Here is a 20,993-nt window from a genome sequence, read left to right on the forward strand (position 1 = left end):
TAACTATGATGTTGGTAATCGCGAACTGCTCGCCATCCGCTTAGCCCTAGGCGAATGGCGACAGTGGTTGGAGGGGGCGACCGTTCCTTTTGTCGTTTGGACTGACCATAGGAACCTTGAGTACATCCGTTCAGCCAAACGACTTAATGCGCGTCAGGCTCGTTGGGCTCTGTTTTTCGCTCGTTTCGAGTTTGTTATTTCTTATCGTCCGGGCTCAAAAAACACCAAGCCTGATGCTTTATCTCGTCTCTTCAGTTCTTCTGAGGTCTCCACCGACCCCGAGGGGATTCTCCCTGACGGGCGTGTTGTCGGGTTGACTGTCTGGGGAATTGAGAGGCAGGTAAAGCAAGCACTCGCTCACACTCCGTCGCCGCGAGCTTGTCCTAGGAACCTTCTGTTCGTTCCCGTTCCTACTCGTCCGGCCGTTCTTCAGTGGGCCCACTCTGCCAAGTTAGCCGGCCACCCCGGCGTTCGGGGTACGCTCGCTTCCATTCGCCAGCGTTTCTGGTGGCCCACTCGGGAACGTGACGCGCGTCGATTTGTCGCCGCTTGTTCGGTCTGCGCGCAGACTAAATCTGGGAACTCTCCTCCTGCCGGCCGTCTCAGACCGCTTCCCATTCCCTCTCGACCGTGGTCTCACATCGCTTTAGATTTTATCACCGGACTGCCTTCATCAGCGGGGAAGACAGTTATTCTTACGGTTGTCGATAGATTCTCTAAGGCGGCTCATTTCATTCCTCTCGATAAGCTCCCTTCTGCTAAGGAGACGGCTCAGATCATTATCGAGAATGTTTTCCGAATTCATGGCCTTCCGTCTGACGTCGTTTCCGACAGAGGCCCGCAGTTCACGTCTCAATTTTGGAGGGAGTTTTGCCGTTTGATTGGGGCTTCCGTCAGTCTCTCGTCCGGCTTTCATCCCCAGTCTAACGGTCAAGCCGAACGGGCCAATCAGACTGTTGGTCGCATTTTACGCAGTCTTTCTTTTCGTAACCCTGCGTCTTGGTCAGAACAGCTCCCCTGGGCAGAGTACGCCCACAACTCGCTTCCCTCGTCTGCTACCGGTCTATCCCCTTTTCAGTGTAGCCTCGGGTACCAGCCTCCGCTGTTCTCATCTCAGCTCGCCGAGTCCTGCGTCCCCTCCGCTCAGGCTTTTGTCCAGCGTTGCGAGCGCACCTGGAAGGGGGTCAGGTCGGCACTTTGCCGTAATAGGGCGCAGACTGTGAGGGCCGCTAATAAGCGTAGGACCAAGAGTCCTAGATATTGTTGCGGTCAGAGAGTATGGCTCTCCACTCAGAACCTTCCCCTTAAGACAGCTTCTCGCAAGTTGGCCCCGCGGTTCATTGGTCCGTTCCGTATTTCCCAGGTCATTAATCCTGTCGCAGTGCGACTTCTTCTCCCGCGCTATCTTCGTCGCGTTCACCCGGTCTTCCATGTCTCCTGTGTTAAGCCCGTTCTTCGCGCCCCGCTCGTCCCTCCCCCCCCATCCTTGTCGAGGGCGCACCCATCTACAGGGTTCGTAAGATTTTGGACATGCGCCCTCGGGGCCTTGGTCATCAGTACCTAGTGGATTGGGAGGGGTACGGTCCTGAGGAGAGGAGTTGGGTTCCCTCTCGGGACGTGCTGGACCGTTCGCTGATCGATGATTTCCTCCGTTGCCGCCAGGTTTCCTCCTCGAGTGCGCCAGGAGGCGCTCGGTGAGTGGGGGGGGGTACTGTCATGTCTTGTTATGTCTGTTCCTGTCCTTTCTCTTCACTCTCTCTCTCTGCTGGTCTTTTAGGTTACCTTCTCTGTCTCTCATTCTTCAGCTGTTCTACATCTCCTCTAACTAGCTCATTCACTCTTTCACACCTGTTCTCTCTTCCCCCTCTGATTAGGTCTCTATTTCTTTCTCTGTTCCTGCTACTTTCAGTGTCTGATTCTTGTTTGTGTTTTTTGATGCCAGAAGCAAGCTGTCGTCTCGTTTGCTTCCACCTTGTCCTGTCCTGTCGGAGTCTGCCTGGCAGGTGCCACCTGCACTATACTAACGTTCTTTTTGTTCCGCTGACAACGTTGGAAGAGGATTTATGCCATTCCTGTTTTTTCATTAAAGAACTCTGTTTTCTGTTAAAGCCGCTTTTGGGTCTTCACTCAAGTTCATAACAGAAATTTGCTATTGTAAATGTTAGCAACACCTCCACCTTTGCGGGATGCGTGGGGGATATGGTCACTAGTGTAACCAAGTGGAGAGGCCTCATTTAACAGAGGAAATTCATCAGGCTTAAGCCATGTTTCAGTCAGGCCAATCACATCAAGATTATGATCAGTGATTTGTTCATTGACTATAACTGCCTTGGAAATTGAGATGTGAGATATCACAATCTCTTTCAATAATGCCAGGAATAGAGGAGGTCTTTATTCCAGTGAGATTGCTAGAGCGAACAGGTCCATGTTTAGCTCATTGTGGAGCTAGAGGAGTTAGAGCCCTGTCTATGTTCATAGATAAGATGAGAGACCCCTCCAGCTAAGATGGAGTCTGTCACTCCTCAGCAGGCCAAGCTTGGTCCTGTTTGTGAGTGTATCTCCAATTTCTATCTTTTGGGAGGGGCAGAAAACAGTTTTCGACCAGCGATTGAGTTGTGAGACTCTGCTGTAGAGCTCATCACTCCCCCTAAGTGGGAGGGGGCCAAAGACAATTACTCAATGCCGACACATCTTTCTAGCTGATTTACAGGATTACACTATGTTGCACTTGGTGACCTCTGAATATTTCATCCAAACATCGTTGGTGCCGACGTGGTTAACAATAACTCTGCAGTCTCTACACTCGCCAGTTTTAGCCTGAGCCACCACCATTTTCAGATTAGTCTTAATGTCAGGGCAGCTATGTTTAAAAAGTAGCAACACTTTAGCAGTTGTTCATGATATCTTTGAAATAAAGCCTTGATAAAAAAAGTGTTATCTACACATCCTGAGCAGCTCATGTTATAGACAGAAGCATGCTTTCATGGCAGACCAATCCGAACTCTCGGCATGTCCAGCCCATCCATTATCTCAGCCAATAATGTCTAGCTGGAAGGTTCTTTTATTTGTCCGTCTCTAAACCAACTAGGCTCGTTATTTAACTATTTTATTTTTATTTACAGATGGCATACAAGTTTGATATTAAGGCAATGTTTCATATTGATAAAAATGTTTTATCCTCAAATATCTCTCTTGTGAAATAATGACGTGCGACATACGCCTATCTTCTTGAAACGGGTCAAAATCAAATCAAATCAAATTTTATTTGTCACATACACATGGTTAGCAGATGTTAATGCGAGTGTAGCGACATGCTTGTGCTTCCTATTCCGACAATGCAGTAATAACCAACAAGTAATCTAACTAACAATTCCAAAACTACTGTCTTATACACAAGTGTAAGGGGATAAAGAATATGTACATAAAGATATATGAATGAGTGATGGTACAGAGCAGCATAGGCAAGATACAGTAGATGGTATCGAGTACAGTATATAAATATGAGATGAGTATGTAAACAAAGTGGCATAGTTAAAGTGGCTAGTGATACATGTATTACATAAAGATGCAGTGGATGATATAGAGTACAGTATATACGTATACATATGAGATGAATAATGTAGGGTAAACATTATATTAGGTAGCATTGTTTAAAGTGGCTAGTGATATATTTGACATTTTTCCCATCAATTCCCATTATTAAAGTGGCTGGAGTTGAGTCAGTGTGTTGGCAGCAGCCACTCAATGTTAGTGGTTGCTGTTTAACAGTCTGATGGCCTTGAGATAGAAGCTGTTTTTCAGTCTCTCGGTCCCAGCTTTGATGCACCTGTACTGACCTCGCCTTCTGGATGATAGCAGGGTGAACAGGCAGTGGCTCGGGTGGTTGTTGTCCTTGATGATCTTTATGGCCTTCCTGTAACATCGGGTGGTGTAGGGCCACATACCGTATAAACAATGTGTTCCTCCCTGTCCCTTATTCAGTACAATCTAGGTCCTGTGTAGGGCCCTGAGTTTTTCCTGACCATGTGATCCAACCAGGAAAAACTCCCTTGACTGTAGTTACAGTGACAAGAAAAAAATATGTGAACCCTTTGGAATTACCTGCATTTCTGCATAAATTGGTCATAAAATGTGATTTGATCTTCTTCTAAGTTCCAACAATAGACAAACACAGTGTGCTTAACAAATAGCACACAAACAAATATATGCGTTTTCATGTCTTTATTGAACACACCATTTAAACATTCACAGTGCAGATAGTAGGAAGTATGTGAATCCTTCGATTTAATAACTGGTTGACCCTCCTTTGGCAGCAATAACCTCAACCAAACATTTTCTGTAGTTGCAGATCATACCTGCACAACAGTCAGGATATGTTTTGGACCATTCCTCATCACAAAGCTGTTTCAGCTCAGCAATATTCTTGGGATGTCTGGTGTGAACCGCTCTCTTGAGGTCATGCCACAGCATCTCAATCGGGTTGAGGTCAGGACTCTGACTGGGCCACTCCAGAAGGCCGATTTTCTTCTGTTGAAGTCATTCTGTTGTCGATTTACGTCTGTCTTTTAGGTCGTTGTCCTGTTGCATTACCCAGCTTCTGTTGAGCTTCAATAGATAGCCTTACATTCTCCTGCAAAATCTCTTGATAAACTTTGGGAATTCATTATTTACGTCGATGATAGCATGCAGCAAAGCTGCACCAAAACATAATGTTCCCTCCACCATACTTTACAGTTGGGATGAGGTTTTGATGTGTGCTGTGCCTCTTTTTCTCCACACATGGTGTTGTGTGTTACTTCCAAACAACTCAACTGTAGTTTAATCTGTCCACAGAATATTTTGCCAGTAGCGCTGTGGAACATCTAGGTGCTCTTTTCAGACATGCAGCAATGTTTTTTTTTTAGACAGCAGTGGCTTCTTCTGCGGTGTCCTCCCATGAACATCATTTTTGTTTCAGTGTTTTATGTATCGTAGACTTGTCAACAGAGATGTTATTATGTGCCAGAGATTTCTGTAAGTCTTTAGCTGACATTCTAGGATTCTTTTTAACTTCAATGGGCATTCTGCGCTGTGCTCTTGCAGTCATCTTTGCAAGACGGCCACTCCTAGGGAGAGTAGCAACAGTGCTGAACTTTATCCATTGATAGACAATTTGTCTTACCGTGGATTGATGAACATTAAGGCTTTTAGAGATACTTTTGTAACCCTTTCAAGCTTTAGGCAAGTCAACAATTCTTAATCTTAGGTCTTCTGAGATCTCTTTTGTTCGAGGCATGGTTCACATCATATTGTATTTACTTTGCCACCATGGCCTGTTTTTGCCTTTACCTCCCTTATCTCACCTCATTTGCTCACATCGTATATAGACTTGTTTATACTGTATTATTGACTGCATGTTTGTTTTACTCCATGTGTAACTCTGTGTCGTTGTGTGTGTCGAACTGCTTTGCTTTATCTTGGCCAGATCGCAATTGTAAATGAGAACTTGTTCTCAACTTGCCTACCTGGTTAAATAAAGGTGAAATAAAACATCAGGCAATGCTTCTTGTTTTTTATTTATTATTGTGATACATCTTTAATGAAGATGATAAATTAACAATATACAAACCACCAAACACAGCCCTATCTGGTGTAACAAAGACAGGAACAATCACCCACAAACCCCAACACCAAACAGGCTACCTAAATATGGTTCCCAATCAGAGACAATGACTAACACCTGCCTCTGATTGAGAACCATATCAGGCCAAACACAGAAACAGACAAACTAGACACACAACATAGAATGCCCACTCAGATCACACCCTGACCAAACAAAACATAGAAACATACAAAGCAAACTATGGTCAGGGTGTGACAGTATTTATGTAGTATGTTGCTCCTGCATTGTAAGTCCTATCAACTCATTCATGGAGAGTGAAGATCTCCTTCAGAATAGATTGAGAGAAAACATGCATCTGTAGCGGCAGAGGGAGAGTTAAAAAGAGACAAGGTGGAGCAAGGAGAGACGAGATTGAGCAAGCTCACTTTGTGAGATGTATCGAGTGTTAGTATAGTGAGAAGAAATAAGAGGGAGTGGTAGGGCTAAGTGGTGCAGCTACGCCCCCCCAACTTCATTGTGCTCTTCCATTTTTCTCCATCTTCTCCTTGCTGTTTTGTTAGGCGCTCCCACCCCATCCTTACCCCACCCCTATTCATTCTCTCCCAGTAGAAAACCGGGAAATTAGTGTGCTGCAGTAAAAAGGGGATAGAAGAGGCATAGCGAGAGAAAGAGGAATATACAATTGAGATCTTCTTTTAATACTGTGATAAAATGACATGCTCCCTCTTGTCAAACTATTGTGCTGTATCTACAGCTGCACCACTCATGCTCCCGAGTGGCGCAACGGTCTAAGGCACTAGAGGTGTCACTACAGACCCTGGTTTGATTCCAGGCTGGATCACAACAGGTCATGATTGGGAGTCCCATAGGGAAATGTACAATTGGCCCATTGTCGTTAGGGTTGGCTGGGGTAGGCCATCATTGTAAATAAGACTTAACTGACTTGCCTCGTCAAATAAAAAATACTAACACTGGTCACGCTATTGACCTGGTTTTATGTATATTAAGTCCTCTTATTGAAGGGGAACAGTGGGTTAACTGCCTTTTGCTCAGGGGGAGAACGACAGATTTTTACCTTGTCATTTCGTCGATTCGATCCAGCAACCTTTCTGTTATGTCTGGGGTGTAGCTCATAGCGATGCTCTAGGAGCTCTGTGGTTAGTTTATGCTCAGACTAGTCACATATTCAGTGCCTTGCAAAAGTATTCATCCCTGTCACGATCGTCGTCAAGGAAATGACCTGACCAAGGTGCAGCATGGTAAGCGTACAGTATTTTCTTTGAAATGTCGCCAACAAAACAATAAACAACAAAAAGAACGTAAGGCTATACATGCCACTAACAAAGACAACAACCCACAATTAAGAAAAGGAAAAGGCTGCCTAAGTATGATTCCCAATCAGAGACAACGAAAGACAGCTGTCCCTGATTGAGAATCATACCCGGCCAAAAACAAAGAACCAGAAAGCATAGACTTTCCCACCCGAGTCACACCCTGACCAAACAAACATAGAGAATAAAAGGATCTCTACGGTCAGGGCGTTACAGTACCCCCCCCCCCCCCCAAGGTGCGGACTCCGGCCACAAACCTGACACTATAGGGGAGGGTCCGGGTGGGCATCTATCTTGGTGACGGCTCCGGTGCGTGACGCAGACCCCGCTCCACCTCAGGCTCCCCCCACTTTGGTGGCGCCTCTGGTGTGGGGACCCTCGTTGCTGACCACGGACTGGGGACCCTCGCCACAGGTCCTGGACTGGGTTCCCTCATCGCAGGCCCCGGACTGGGGACCCTCGCCACAGGCCCCGGACTGTGGACCTTCGCTGCAGGCCCCGGACTGGCCCGTGGAACAGGCCCCGGACTGGGGACCCTCGCTGCAGGCCCCGGACTGGCCCGTGGAACAGGCCCCAGACTGGGGACCCTCGATGCAGGCCCCGGACTGGCCGTGGAGCAAGCACAGGACTGGGGACCCTCGATGCAGGCCCCGGACTGGGGACCCTCGCCACAGGTCCTGGACTGGGTTCCCTCGTCGCAGGCCCCGGACTGGGGACCCTCGCCACAGGCCCCGGACTGGGGACCCTCGCTGCAGGCCCCGGACTGGCCCGTGGAACAGGCCCCGGACTGGGGACCCTCGCTGCAGGCCCCGGACTGGCCCGTGGAACAGGCCCCGGACTGGGGACCCTCGCTGCAGGCCCCGGACTGGCCCGTGGAACAGGCCCCGGACTGGGGACCCTCGCTGCAGGCCCCGGACTGGCCGTGGAGCAAGCACAGGACTGGGGACCCTAGATGCAGGCCCCGGACTTGGGACCCTCGCCACAGGTCCTGGACTGGGTTCCCTCGTCGCAGGCCCCGGACTGGGGACCCTCGTTGCAGGCCCTGGACTGGAGACCCTCGCTGCAGGCCCAGGACTGGGAACCCTCGCTGCAGGCCCCGGACTGGGAACACTCGCTGCAGGCACCGGACTGGCCGTGGAGCAAGCACAGGACTGGGGACCCTCGATGCAGGCCCCGGACTGGGGACCCTCGCTGCAGGCCACGGATTGGACCATGGAGCAGGCACAGGACTGGGGACCCTCACTGCAGGCCCTGGACTGGGGACCCTTGTTGCAGGCCCTGGACTGGAGACCCTCGCTGCAGGCCCCGGACTGGGAACCCTCACTGCAGGCCCCGGACTGGGAACACTCGCTGCAGGCACCGGACTGGGAACCCTCGCTGCAGGCCCCGGACTGGGAACCCTCGCTGCAGGCCCCGGACTGGGAACCCTCGCTGCAGGCCCCGGACTGGCCCATGGAACAGGCCCCGGACTGGGGACCCTCGCTGCAGGCCCCGGACTGGCCGTGGAGCAAGCACAGGACTGGGGACCCTCGATGCAGGCCCCGGACTGGGGACCCTTGCTGCAGGCCACGGATTGGACCATGGAGCAGGCACAGGACTGGGGACCCTCGCTGCAGGCCCTGGACTGGGGACCCTTGTTGCAGGCCCTGGACTGGAGACCCTCGCTGCAAGCCCCGGACTGGGAACCCTCGCTGCAGACCCCGGACTGGGAACACTCGCTGCAGGCACCGGACTGGGAACCCTCGCTGCAGGCCCCGGACTGGGAACCCTCGCTGCAGGCCCCGGACTGGGAACCCTCGCTGCAGGCCCCGGACTGGGAACACTCGCTGCAGGCCCCGGACTGGGGACCCTCGCTGCAGGCCACGGATTGGACCACGGAGCAGGCACAGGACTGGGGACCCTCGCTGCAGGCCCCGGACTGGGGACCCTTGTTGCAGGCCCTGGACTGGACACCCTCGCTGCAGGCCCCGGACTGGGAACACTCGCTGCAGGCACCGGACTGAGGACCCTCTCTGCAGGCCCCGGACTGGAGACCCTCTCTGCAGGCCCCGGACTGGCCCGTGGAGCAGGCACAGGACTCACCAGGCTGGGGAGACATACTGGAGGCCTGGTTCTTGGAGCAGGCACAGGACTCACCAGGCTAGGGAGACATACTGGGGGTCTGGTTCTTGGAGCAGGCACAGGACTCACCAGGCTGGGGAGACATACTGGAGGCCTGGTCCATGGAGCAGGTACAGGTCGAACCGGGCTGTGGGGGAGCACTGGAGATCTGGTGCTTAAAGCTGGCACCACTCATCCTGGCTGTATGCCCACTTTGGCCCGGCACGTGTGGAGCACATGCACAGGACGCATTGGGCTGTGATAGTGTACCGGAGACACTGTGTGCAGAGCCGGCGCAGGATACCCTGGGCCGAAGAGGCGCACCGGAGACCAGGAGCGCTGTGCTGGCACAATCCATCCTGGCTGGATGCCCACTCTAGCATGACACATGCGGAGAGCTTGCTCAGAGTGCACCAGGCTGTGAACGCGCACTGGAGACACCGTGCGCTTCATCCCATAACAGGGTGCCTGACCAGTACCACGCTCCGCCAACCTCCCCGTGTGACCCCCCAATTTTGTTTTTGGAGTGGCCTCCCGGTCTTCCTTGCCAGCCATGACCCTGTGTAACACTGGGCCCCTTTACTAGCTGTTTCCGCCTTCCTCGCTGCTTCCACCTGCTTCCACAGCAGACGATCCTTTCCAGCCAGGATCTCCTCCCACGTCCAGGATCCCTTTCCTTCCAGAATGTCTTCCCATGTCCACTCTGTCTGCTCCTCCTGGTCACGTCGCTTGGTCCGTTTGTGGTGGGTTGTTCTGTCACGATCGTCGTCAAGGAAATTACCTGACCAAGGTGCAGCCGTGGTAAGTGTACATTATTTTATTTTAAATGTCGCCAACAAAACAATAAACAACAAAACGAACATGAAGCTCTGTAAGGCTATACATGCCACTAACAAAGACAACAACCCACAAATGAGAAAAGGAAAGAAGGCTGCCTGAATATGGTTCCCAATCAGAGACAACGATAGACAGCTGTCTCTGATTGAGAATCATACCCGGCCAAAAACAAAGAACCAGAAAGCATAGACTTTCCCACCCGAGTCACACCCTGATCAAACAAACATAGAGAATAAAAGGATCTCTACGGTCAGGGCGTGACAATCCCCATTGGTATTTTTTTCCTATTTTGTTGTATTACAACCTGTAATTTAAATGGATTTCAATTTGGATTTCATGTAATGGACATACACAAAATAGTCCAAATTGGTGAAGTGAAATGAAAAAAATGACTTGTTTCAAAAAATTCCCCCAAATTAAAAACGGAAAAGTGGTGCGTCCGTATGTATTCACCCCCTTTGCTATAAAGCCCCTAAATAAGATCTGGTGCAACCAATTACCTTCAGAAGTCACACAATTAGTGAAATAAAGTCCACTTGTTTGCAGTCTAAGTGTCACATGATCTCAGTATAAATACACCTGCTCCGAAAGGCCCCAGAGTCTGCAACACCACTAAGCAAGGGGCACCGCCAGGCAAGTGGCACCATGAGGATCAAGGAGCTCTCCAAACAGGTCAGGGACAAAGTTGTGGAGAAGTACATATCAGGGTTGGGTTATAATAAAATATCTGGAACTTTGAACATCCAACGGAGCACCATTAAATCCATTATTAACAAACAAACCTGCCAAGAGTGAGCCGCCCACCAAAACTTATGAACTAGGCAAGGACGGCATTAATCAGAGAGGCAACAAAGACACCAAAGATAACCCTGAATGAGCTGCATATGTTTTGGGAGACTCCCAAGGTACTCTGGTCAAATGAGACTAAAATTGAGCTTTTTGGCCATCAAGGAAAACGCTATGTGTGGCGCAAACTCAATACCTCTCATCACCCCGAGAACACCATGTGTTTCATCCGCAGGGACTGGGAAACTGGTCAGAATTGAAGGAATGATTAATGGCGCTAAATACTGGGAAATTCTTGAGGGAAGCCTGTTTCAGTCTTCCAGAGTTTTGAGACTGGGACGGAGATTCACCTTCCAGCAGAACAATGACCATAATTATACTGCTAAAGCAACACTTGAGTGGTTTAAGGGGAAAGATTTAAATATCTTGGAATGGCCTAGCCAAAGCCCAGACCTCAATCCAATTGAGAACCTGTGGTATTACTTAAAGATTGCTGTACATCAACGGAACACATCCAACTTGAAGGAGCTGGAGCAGTTTTGCCTTGAAGAATGGGCAAAAATCCCAGTGGCTAGATATGCCAAGCTTATTGAGACATACCCCAAGAGACTTGCAGCTGTAATTGCTGCAAAAGGTGGCTCGACAAAGTATTGAGTCAGGGTGGGTGAATAGTCATGCATGCTCAAGTTTTCAGTTTTTTGCATATTCAAAGTGGTAGGCATGTTGTGTAAATCAAATGATACAAACCCCCCCCAAAAATACATTTTAATTCCAGGATGTAAGGCAACAAAATAGGAAAAATTCCAACGGGGGTGAAAACTTTCGCAAGCCACTGTACGTATTCTCAGTCATTCTGAAATCCCATTGAAACATGATCTACTGCTCTACCACACATATAGAACAGTAGGCCTATGACAAATAGTTGTTTTGCTGCTTCTGTGACTGATCAGCGCTCGAACCCAGGATGTCTCCATGCCACAAGACTGTGTTTGCCTGCTGAGCTAAAAAACTGTATTAGTCTGCTGAGCTAAATACTATGTTTGCCCGCTGAGCTAAATACTATGTTTGCCCGCTGAGCTAAATACTATGTTTGCCCGCTGAGCTAAAGACTGTGTTAGCTTGCTCCGCTAAAAATTGTTAGGCCGCTGAGCTGAGCTAAAGACTGTGTCAGCCTGCTGAGCTAAAGACTGTGTTAGCCTGCTAAAGAACTGTGTTAGCCCGCTAAGTTAAAATACTTTACAATTTTCTCTCCTGTATGAGGGCACAGCTCCTAGCCAACATCCAGGTGGGCCTCCCTTTCCTAACCTGCACACAGCAGTGATGGGTGGGCTGTGTCTCACTGTCTGTCTCGACACAAGCAGGGCTTCAATAATGCAGGGACGCTTGTGTTTCCTGTTTATTCACCCTGCATCCTCACTGCTTTGCACCCAGGGGCACTGCTACAAGCACCCAGGAGGGAACCCGGGACAGGGCAGCCCCATGGGGATGGAGAAGGGGGAGGAAGAGACAGGACTGATTTAGACTCCCCCCAGGAGTGAAGGGATAGTAGGGCATGTAGGAAGTGGGAGTAGACAGAGTGTTGGATGCTTAGGGAGAGATAGTAGGCTGAGTGCAGGGTGCTTAGGGAGAGAGAGTAGGCTGAGTGTAGGGTGCTTAGGGAGAGAGAGTAGGCTGAGTGTAGGGTGCTTAGGGAGAGAGAGTAGGCTGAGTGTAGGGTGCTTAGGGAGAGACAGTAGGTTGAGTGTAGGGTGCTTAGGGAGAGAGAGTAGGCTGAGTGTAGGGTGCTTAGGGAGAGAGTAGGCTGAGTGTAGGGTGCTTAGGGAGAGAGAGTAGGCTGAGTGTAGGGTGCTTAGGGAGAGAGAGTAGGCTGAGTGTAGGGTGCTTAGGGAGAGAGAGTAGGTTGAGTGTAGGGTGCTTAGGGAGAGAGAGTAGGCTGAGTGTAGGGTGCTTAGGGAGAGAGAGTAGGTTGAGTGTAGGGTGCTTAGGGAGAGAGAGTAGGCTGAGTGTAGGGTGCTTAGGGAGAGAGAGTAGGCTGAGTGTAGGGTGCTTAGGGAGAGAGAGTAGGCTGAGTGTAGGGTGCTTAGGGAGAGAGAGTAGGCTGAGTGTAGGGTGCTTAGGGAGAGAGAGTAGGCTGAGTGTAGGGTGCTTAGGGAGAGAGAGTAGGCTGAGTGTAGGGTGCTTAGGGAGAGAGAATAGACTGAGTGTAGGGTGCTTAGGAAGAGGGTGGCTGAGTGTAGAATGCTAAAGGAATGGGGATAGGGTGAATGTAGGGTGCTTAGGGAGAGGTGTTAGGCTGAATGTATGGTCACTATGGTGCTTAGGGAGTGAGGGTAGGGTAAGTGTCGGATAGTAGGATGTACAGGGAGCGAAAGAAGGGAAATTGCGAATGAGATAAAGTACGTGATTCACAGTGGTACACACAAGGGATTAAAATCAGAGTGCTCTGGAAGTGACAGTAACATATTTATTCCTCAAATGTGTCTCTCTTTCCCCAATGTCCCTCTCCTCTCACTGTCTGCTCTGGATTATGCTGGTTCTCTCTTGGCTGATATGCTTGCAATCAGCTGGTCAGTGGGGTTTCTGGATAATTTGACCTGTTCTGCTCGGGGACGAGGTCTATACATAACATGTGCCTTTCATGGTCCATTCATGTGCAGTGAAACATGATCTTAGGGTGCACGCCAGATACTAGAGCACTCACAGAAACAGGACATGGTTGCTTTAATGGTTTGATTTGCTGGTGCATCTGACACCAGTCAAAATGGACATACTGAAGAGAGGGCATGGCATATATTGAAATCCTTATTTTCGAATCTATTTGTATCGCCCAATTGAATGCATGTTATACACTTGGTGATACACTTTGTCATGCACTGTATGTGGAATGGGGTAAATTGGGACATGAGATATCAGGTAAACGTGTGATTCTGTGTAGTCTAGCACTACTATGTTATGTCTATAACTGTTGCAGTGAAATTATACCTGTAACATGTTCTGCAAAAGTATTTTACTGCAACCTTATGAGAGATTTCTAGTTGCCAAGGAAACAGTCTTGGCTCATCCCCATTTGCACTCTAAACTCGTTTATAAATAAAGACTCAATACATTTCCTGTGTGAGTTAGTGCACATGCATGTATGCTTATTTGTGTGTGTGCATGTGCTTATGTGTGTGACTTTGTGTGTCCCTTTTGTGTCCTGTGGCACCAGTATCACTTTCAGCTATTGATGAATGAAATAGGTCTGTTCGATTCAGAGTTTGGCACAAGGACATATGGCAGGGTGTTGTGGTATCGATTTCACTGGCAGTGACCCGACACGATATCGGTCAATAGAACACACACACATGCACACATGGACGCACACACGCACACACACACACACACACACACACACACACACACACACACACACACACACACACACACACACACACACACACACACACACACACACACACACACATACAGTACATACATACATACATACATACATACATACATACATACATACATACGTATGTACTGTAAATAGCTCTACAGTAAAAGCTGTGTCAATGAGAGCTCATAGGATGAGTAGCAGGCGTCATGTCTGTGTTTAGCCTTTGTCTGAACCCGTGCTTAGAGTAAACAACCTCAATGTTAAGTTCCAGTCACATTGTAACACTACACTTGCATCAAAGATGAAGAAGTGATGAAAGCACAGTGTGAGCGGCAGTATGGCAGTGTGATGATGCTGCTGTCAGTGTGAGCGGCAGTATGGCAGTGTGACGATGATGCTGTCAGTGTGAGAGGCAGTATGGCAGTGTGATGATGCTGCTGTCAGTGTAGGCGTGGATGTTCTCTGTCTTGTCATGCATAATAGCAGCAGAGTGCGTGTGTGATTGCAATTTTCCAGTCAGCATTGCGGCTATTCGACTGACACACTGAGCCCTGGTGTAAGCGATGGAGAATGGATGATGGATGATGGAGGATGGATGATGGATGATGGATGCATTTGAGGTAGAGTAGTAGTATCTTTGACGCTGACAGGTTTCTCTGCCTACTCCTCCCCCTCATTGCCTTTGTTCACGTACAGCACGAGGATGAGATTATGTCAGACCCATGATGTTCCTCTTCTGCTCGCTCTACTGCACAATGACGCCTCAGGGGGTGGGGCTTTATGAATACGGCAGAAGGGCTGTGTGTAGCATGTGCACTGTGTTTGTGTATGTTTAGTAGTAGAGATGCATTTCCCTACGCTTGTGTGAATGAATAACCTTGCCTAAATCCTAAAAGCGCATACATCTTAGCTCAGCGGGCTAACGTTGCCTTACTGTGCAGACACCCTGTCTGCACTCGTCAGCTAGTTACACATGTCTGTGTGTGTGATAATGTGTGTGCGCGTGTGGGGTGTGTACATCTTTGTGTGTGCGTGTATATTTGTGTGTGTGTGTGTTTGTGTGTGTGCGAGGTACATACTAACTGAACTAAATGTGTGTATCTGAGTATGTGTTGTCTCTCTGCTGCAGAATGACGGGGCCATTGAGTAGTGTCTGGTGCAGTGGGGAGACGGGGATGTGACTATTACCGTAATCACTGCCAAGGCTGCTGCTATTACTGCCACCACTTTCCCAACTGGCACTGCAATTACTGCTGCCACTGCTCTTCCTCAATTACTGCTGCCACTGCTCTTCCTCAATTACTGCTGCCACTGCTCTTCCTCAATTACTGCTGCCACTGCTCTTCCTCAATTACTGCTGCCACTGCTCTTCCTCAATTACTGCTGCCACTGCTCTTCCTCAATTACTGCTGCCACTGCTCTTCCTCAATTACTGCTGCCACTGCTCTTCCTCAATTACTGCTGCCACTCTGCTCTTCCTCAATTACTGCTGCCACTGCTCTTCCTCAATTACTGCTGCCACTCTGCTCTTCCTCAATTACTGCTGCCACTGCTCTTCCTCTATGGCTCCCTACTGATAACATACGGCTCTGGTTGCTTCTTCCAAAGCGAATAATCTCATTTGTGGCTTTTTATGATATTATCTCAAGAGCTCAGTGCCCACCCAGTGAATAGATTATGTTTTACATTTTAGGCAGTGAAATGGTCCCATATTGTGGCATGAGTAGGATTTCAAGAAAATAAAAGATTCAAGTTTTCACTAACACCCTTGTCACATTGACTGCTCCTCCTTATTCCAATATGACTGGGCTTTTTCCACTAGGCAATTATATTTGATCCATGACAGGAATCTTTATGATCCCTCCTCCTTCCTGTGTTGGCTCCAGTAGTGTCACAAGGTGGTGATTCACCCTGTCTGTCTCATGCAGGTACACTACATGGAAGTAGTCCCTAATAACTAGGGCAGTGTTACTGCTGCTATGACAACATTGTCTAAGTGAATGCATGACTGTGTGTGCATAGTCATGTGTTTGTATTTGCATAGTTTGAGGAGCTACTGTACATCCCTTGTGGGTCTATGTGACACGTATGGGACTTTGTGAGTAGGGGATATTTGTGAAATTGCTGTGTGCATAATTACATACACACACACACTCACACACACACACTCTCTCTCTCTCTCTCCCTCTCTATATCTCTCTTTCTCATCTCTCTCAGTATGAATTATTGAGAGATGGGAAGGGAGAGCTGTGCTGAGACAGTGAGTCAGGGCTGCTGTTTGCCCGGCTGAGGTTCCTGCTGCTCAGCATCTCAATCAGAATAGCTCAGCCCTGAGTCACATTTCTCCTCATCTCTAACCCGCCCTTTCTCTCTCTCTCTATGCTCTCTTCCTCATCTTTCTCGCTCTCTCCATCTGCTCTCTCCATTCGCTCTCTATCTCTCTGCTTTCTCTCTCTGCTCCATCTCTTTTGTTTCTCTCTCTCCATTCTCTCTCTCTCTCTCTCTCTACATTTAATTGAAATGATCTCTCTCTACCTTCCTCTCCTCTCATATCTGTAGATCTCTGGTAATGTATTATTGTGGCCACTCTGGCCGTTATGTGGATCCTGCTGACCATAGTTGATGTCTATGTGAGAAAAAAACAGACTTCGTCATAGTCTATCTCTGGACTTGTGCTCTGATATGTTGCTCTGGGAACAGTACTTGTTACTTCCTGTGCCCAGATAATCCAGAGGAAGCAGCAGGATTGGTCTAACAAGGCAATGGGATTAGCCACAATGATTAGAGCAAGGTCAGGTAATTAACAGTGCTGGATTTATTATCAGTGTAATGATGCCTGGGAGACCCTCTCTGTTTGTCATTCAACTTCATCCTATCCAACCTGCACGGTTGTGAGTCTTCATTTGTGGTGGTTTGGTGAATGCCAAGGCTCTCTTGCTCAGCGGGGTAACACAGATTTGAGGCACCCGGGTGACTCAGCTTTGAATCACAATCGGTCACTGGCTTGGTTTGGGTCTCTGTGAGGAGTCGAGGTGAAGTCACCATTGGTTAGCCTCTAAGAATTTGCCCAGACGTTATGCGTAGCCTTTGGCCCAGAGGTATCCATGGGTTTCTGTTTGTGTGTATGTGTCTGTTTGTTGGTGTATAGATGATCTGAGTCATTGTGTGTTTGCCCATGTGTTTTCTATGTCAGTTAATGTGTGGCTCAGTGTGTGTATGTTGAGAGAGAAGGAAAGAGTGAATGAGAGAGGCATATAAAGAGAGAGAAACGGAGGAGGTGAGAAACAGGCTGCTGACTCATCAATCCCTCAGGGATGATCATTCTCACTCTGTGTGTGTGTGTTTTATGTGTGTGTATGTGTGTGTGTGTGTGTGTGTGTGTGTGTGTGTGTGTGTGTGTGTGTGTGTGTGTGTGTGTGTGTGTGTGTGTGTGTGTGTGTGTGTGTGTGTGTGTGAGAGAGAGAGAGAGAGAGTGTGAGAGTGTGAGAGTGTGAGAGTGTGTGTAGGTGCACGCGCGTGTGTGTGTCTGCGTGCTTGAGTATGTGTAATACCTACACATTCGTATGTGTGTGGGTTAACGTATGTTGGTATGATACGATGATACCATGATACTAAAAGACTGACGGGAGACATCACTGTAACATGTCTGTGACAGAACCCTGGCCTTCAGAGCATCCCTCTCCTCTTTATTCATCTCTCTATCACTGCCTCCCATCTCTCTACCACGCCCTCCGTCCTGCCTCATTGTGCACTATATAAATATATCCAACCTTCCTGTCCATCTCAATTGTGCCTCTAAAGCTTTATTGAGTGCAGGAAGATCGTATTACAACAAATCAAAATGACAAAAGTGTTTTGGACGTGGATGGGCTTTATTGGTAATTTCGGGTGTGTAAAGTCAGAAAGGGGAAATGCAGTACCAGTCTCTCAGCTTGCTCTGTCTGTTGGCAGAGTGACAGAGATATTTTGTACTGTGTGTGCCTCACTTCTTCTCCCATGCAGGACTTGATAGCTATGACCTATTTTCTGTTCTCAGAGCGAGTTCCTCCCTCTTTCTGAGCCGCAAACTCATCTGAAATATCTCATATATCAGGTGTTTATATCAGTCATTTACATGAGGAATGTAACCGAAAACCATCAAGCGGGCCTGACGAATCCTTACTATGCCGCCACAGTAAATAGATTTTCTCTGAGCACATGTTGGCTGATTTGTGTTGGTGAGGGGGAGGCAGAACAGCTTGAAATGTCCCACCCTGTCTGTCTGCTCAGATGGCACCACCACTCTCTCTGGCTCTCTGTCTCTCTAGCTCTGCCCTGAGTGATTGTAACGGCTTTCTTGTGGTGAAGGAGAGGAGGACCAAAATGCAGCGTGGCTATTTAGATTCATGTTTAATGAAAAAAAGAACACGAACAGTACAAAAAACGTAACGAGAAAACCTAAACAGCCTATACTGGTGCAAACTAACACAGAGACAGGAACAATCACCCACAAAACCCAACACCAAGCAGGCTACCTAAATATGGTTCCCAATCAGAGACAATGACGAACACCTGCCTCTGATTGAGAACCATATCAGGCCAGACATAGAAATAGACAAACAAGACATCCAACATAGAATGCCCACTCAGATCACACCCTGACCAACCAAAACATAGAAACATACAAAGCAAACTATGGTCAGGGTGTGACAGTGATGCCTTTCTCTCACACTTGTAGGGAAATTCCTCTCTCTTCTCCTCACTCTGTGCCTGTGTCAGTGTGACCGGGTGATTAAAGGAAACTATTGACAAAAGGATGCTCTGTCTGTCTGTCAGTTCAGGACCAATGTAAGTATTTCCAGGAAACAGAAGATCTGGGTTAAAGCAATACAGCCGGAGGGGAAATACGTTGTCAAAATGACAGAGATTACACTCCATGTAAAGTACTTGGAGAGTTTGTAACCTATTTGTAGCCTTTGTAACCTGTTTTGTAGTAAGTAACCTCTCGTTGTTGCTGTTCGCTCAGACCGGATCGAGGTACGAATTGACCAAGCCTGATTATGTATGGAGATTGTGCATTACATGTATGGGAAAAATGTAATTAAGCACTGTATTTCTCTTCATTATTCTCCCTCAGACCTGATTGAGGCCACCAAGGAGTCTAATGTGAACATCCCACAGATGGCGGACACGTTGTTTGAGAGGGCCACCAATGCCAGCTGGGTGGTGGTGTTCAAGGCCCTGATCACTACGCATCACATGATGGTCGCTGGCAATGAGGTGAGTGAAAGCCAGCATCACCACTCCTGTTCCTATGGGAGGGACTGTATTTAAAAGGACTGAGATGTGATTGGCTCTTTTTTTTAAATATACTTTGGTTGCATTGGACATGCTGAGGTTTTAGTTGGCAAACCCTCCTCCTGGAGAGGTACTGGGTGTGTAGGCTTTAGCTCTTTCCCTGCTTTAACATATCATATTCTAGTAATCAGCTACTCATCAAGACCTTGATTAGCTGAATCGGGTGTGTTAAAGAAGGGCTGGAGCACGAACCTGCATACCCAGTAGCTTTCTCTGCTCTGGCGGATTTAAGGTTAGATGATAAGCCTGTTTGTTTGGATACACTTCCTAATATTGAGTTGCTCCCATTTTGCCCTCAGAACAGCCTCAATTCATTGGGGCATGGACTTTACAAGGTCTCTAAAGCATTCCACAGGGATGCTGGCCCATGTTGACTCCAATGATTCTCACAGTTGTGTCAAGTTGGCTGATAGTCGATCTCTAGTCCAAATAGCTCATTCCATCTCATCTCACAGATGCTCAATTGGAATGAGATCTGGTGACGGGGGCAGGCCAATGCAGTAAGCTGAATTCACTGTCTCGGTCGTGGAACCATTCCTGGATACTCCAAGCCTTGTGGCATTGGGCGTGAATTATCCCGCTGAAAAATGTAATTTGTAGATCTCAAAAATCTCTTAATTGAAGTGGATTTAACAGGTGACATCAATAAGGGATCATAGCTTTCACCTGGATTCACCTGGTCAGTCTATGTCATGGAAAGACCAGGTGTTCAGTCAGCCATTTAGATATTCAGTAATTTCATCCTTCATCCTGACCTCCATTGTTATGTCACTGGGGTCAACCAGGGGTAACACAGTCAGATAAGCAGATGTTCTGTTTACTACCTGTTTAGCCTGTCTAGTCTGTGTATGGCCACACTGAGATAATGGATGGAGGGGAGAGAGAGATAGAAAGAGAGAGAGAGAGAGAGATAGTAGGAGAGAGAGAGAGAGAGACTAAACATCAGCTCCATAGCTAACTTCCACAAAGCTGTGAACGATCTGAGAGACAAGGTAAGGTAAATCAAAAGGAACATAAAATTCAACATACCAATTAGGATCTGGCTAAAAAATACTTGAATCAGTCATAGAGCCCATTGCCCTTTATGTTTGTGAGGTCTGGGGTCCGCTCACCAATCAAGATTTCACAAAACGGGACACCAAATTGAGACTCTGTATGCAGAATTCTGCAAAAATATCCTCCAAGTACAACGTAGAATGCCAAATAATGCATGCAGAGCAGAATTAGGCCGACAGCCACTAATTATCAAAATCCAGAAAAGAGACGTTAAATTCTACAACCACTTAAAATGAAGCGATTCCCAAACCTTCCATAACAAAGCCATCACCTACAGAGAGATGAACCTGGAGAAGAGTCCCCTAAGCAAGCTGGTCCTGGGGCTATGTTCACAAACACACCCCACAGAACCATTTGTACATTGTTACAACACTGTATATATGCACTGCTCAAAAAAATAAAGGGAACACTTAAACAACACAATGTAACTCCAAGTCAATCACACTTCTGTGAAATCAAACTGTCCACTTAGGAAGCAACACTGATTGACAATAAATTTCACATGCTGTTGTGCAAATGGAATAAACAACAGGTGGAAATTATAGGCATTTAGCAAGACACCCCC

The 20,993-nt window shown here is 47.9% G+C and overlaps 1 protein-coding gene across 1 annotated transcript in view; it reads left to right on the forward strand.

The window, feature by feature from the left end:
- Window positions 1-20,993, forward strand: part of LOC135522488 (clathrin coat assembly protein AP180-like) — a 74,744-nt gene that overhangs the window by 17,884 nt on the left and 35,867 nt on the right. The window contains 1 exon segment of the mRNA XM_064948785.1: window positions 19,152-19,294. Coding sequence (XP_064804857.1) covers window positions 19,152-19,294 — 143 coding nt within the window.

The sequence above is a fragment of the Oncorhynchus masou genome, chromosome 30, assembly GCF_036934945.1.
Source record: "Oncorhynchus masou masou isolate Uvic2021 chromosome 30, UVic_Omas_1.1, whole genome shotgun sequence".
NCBI lineage: Eukaryota > Metazoa > Chordata > Actinopteri > Salmoniformes > Salmonidae > Oncorhynchus > Oncorhynchus masou.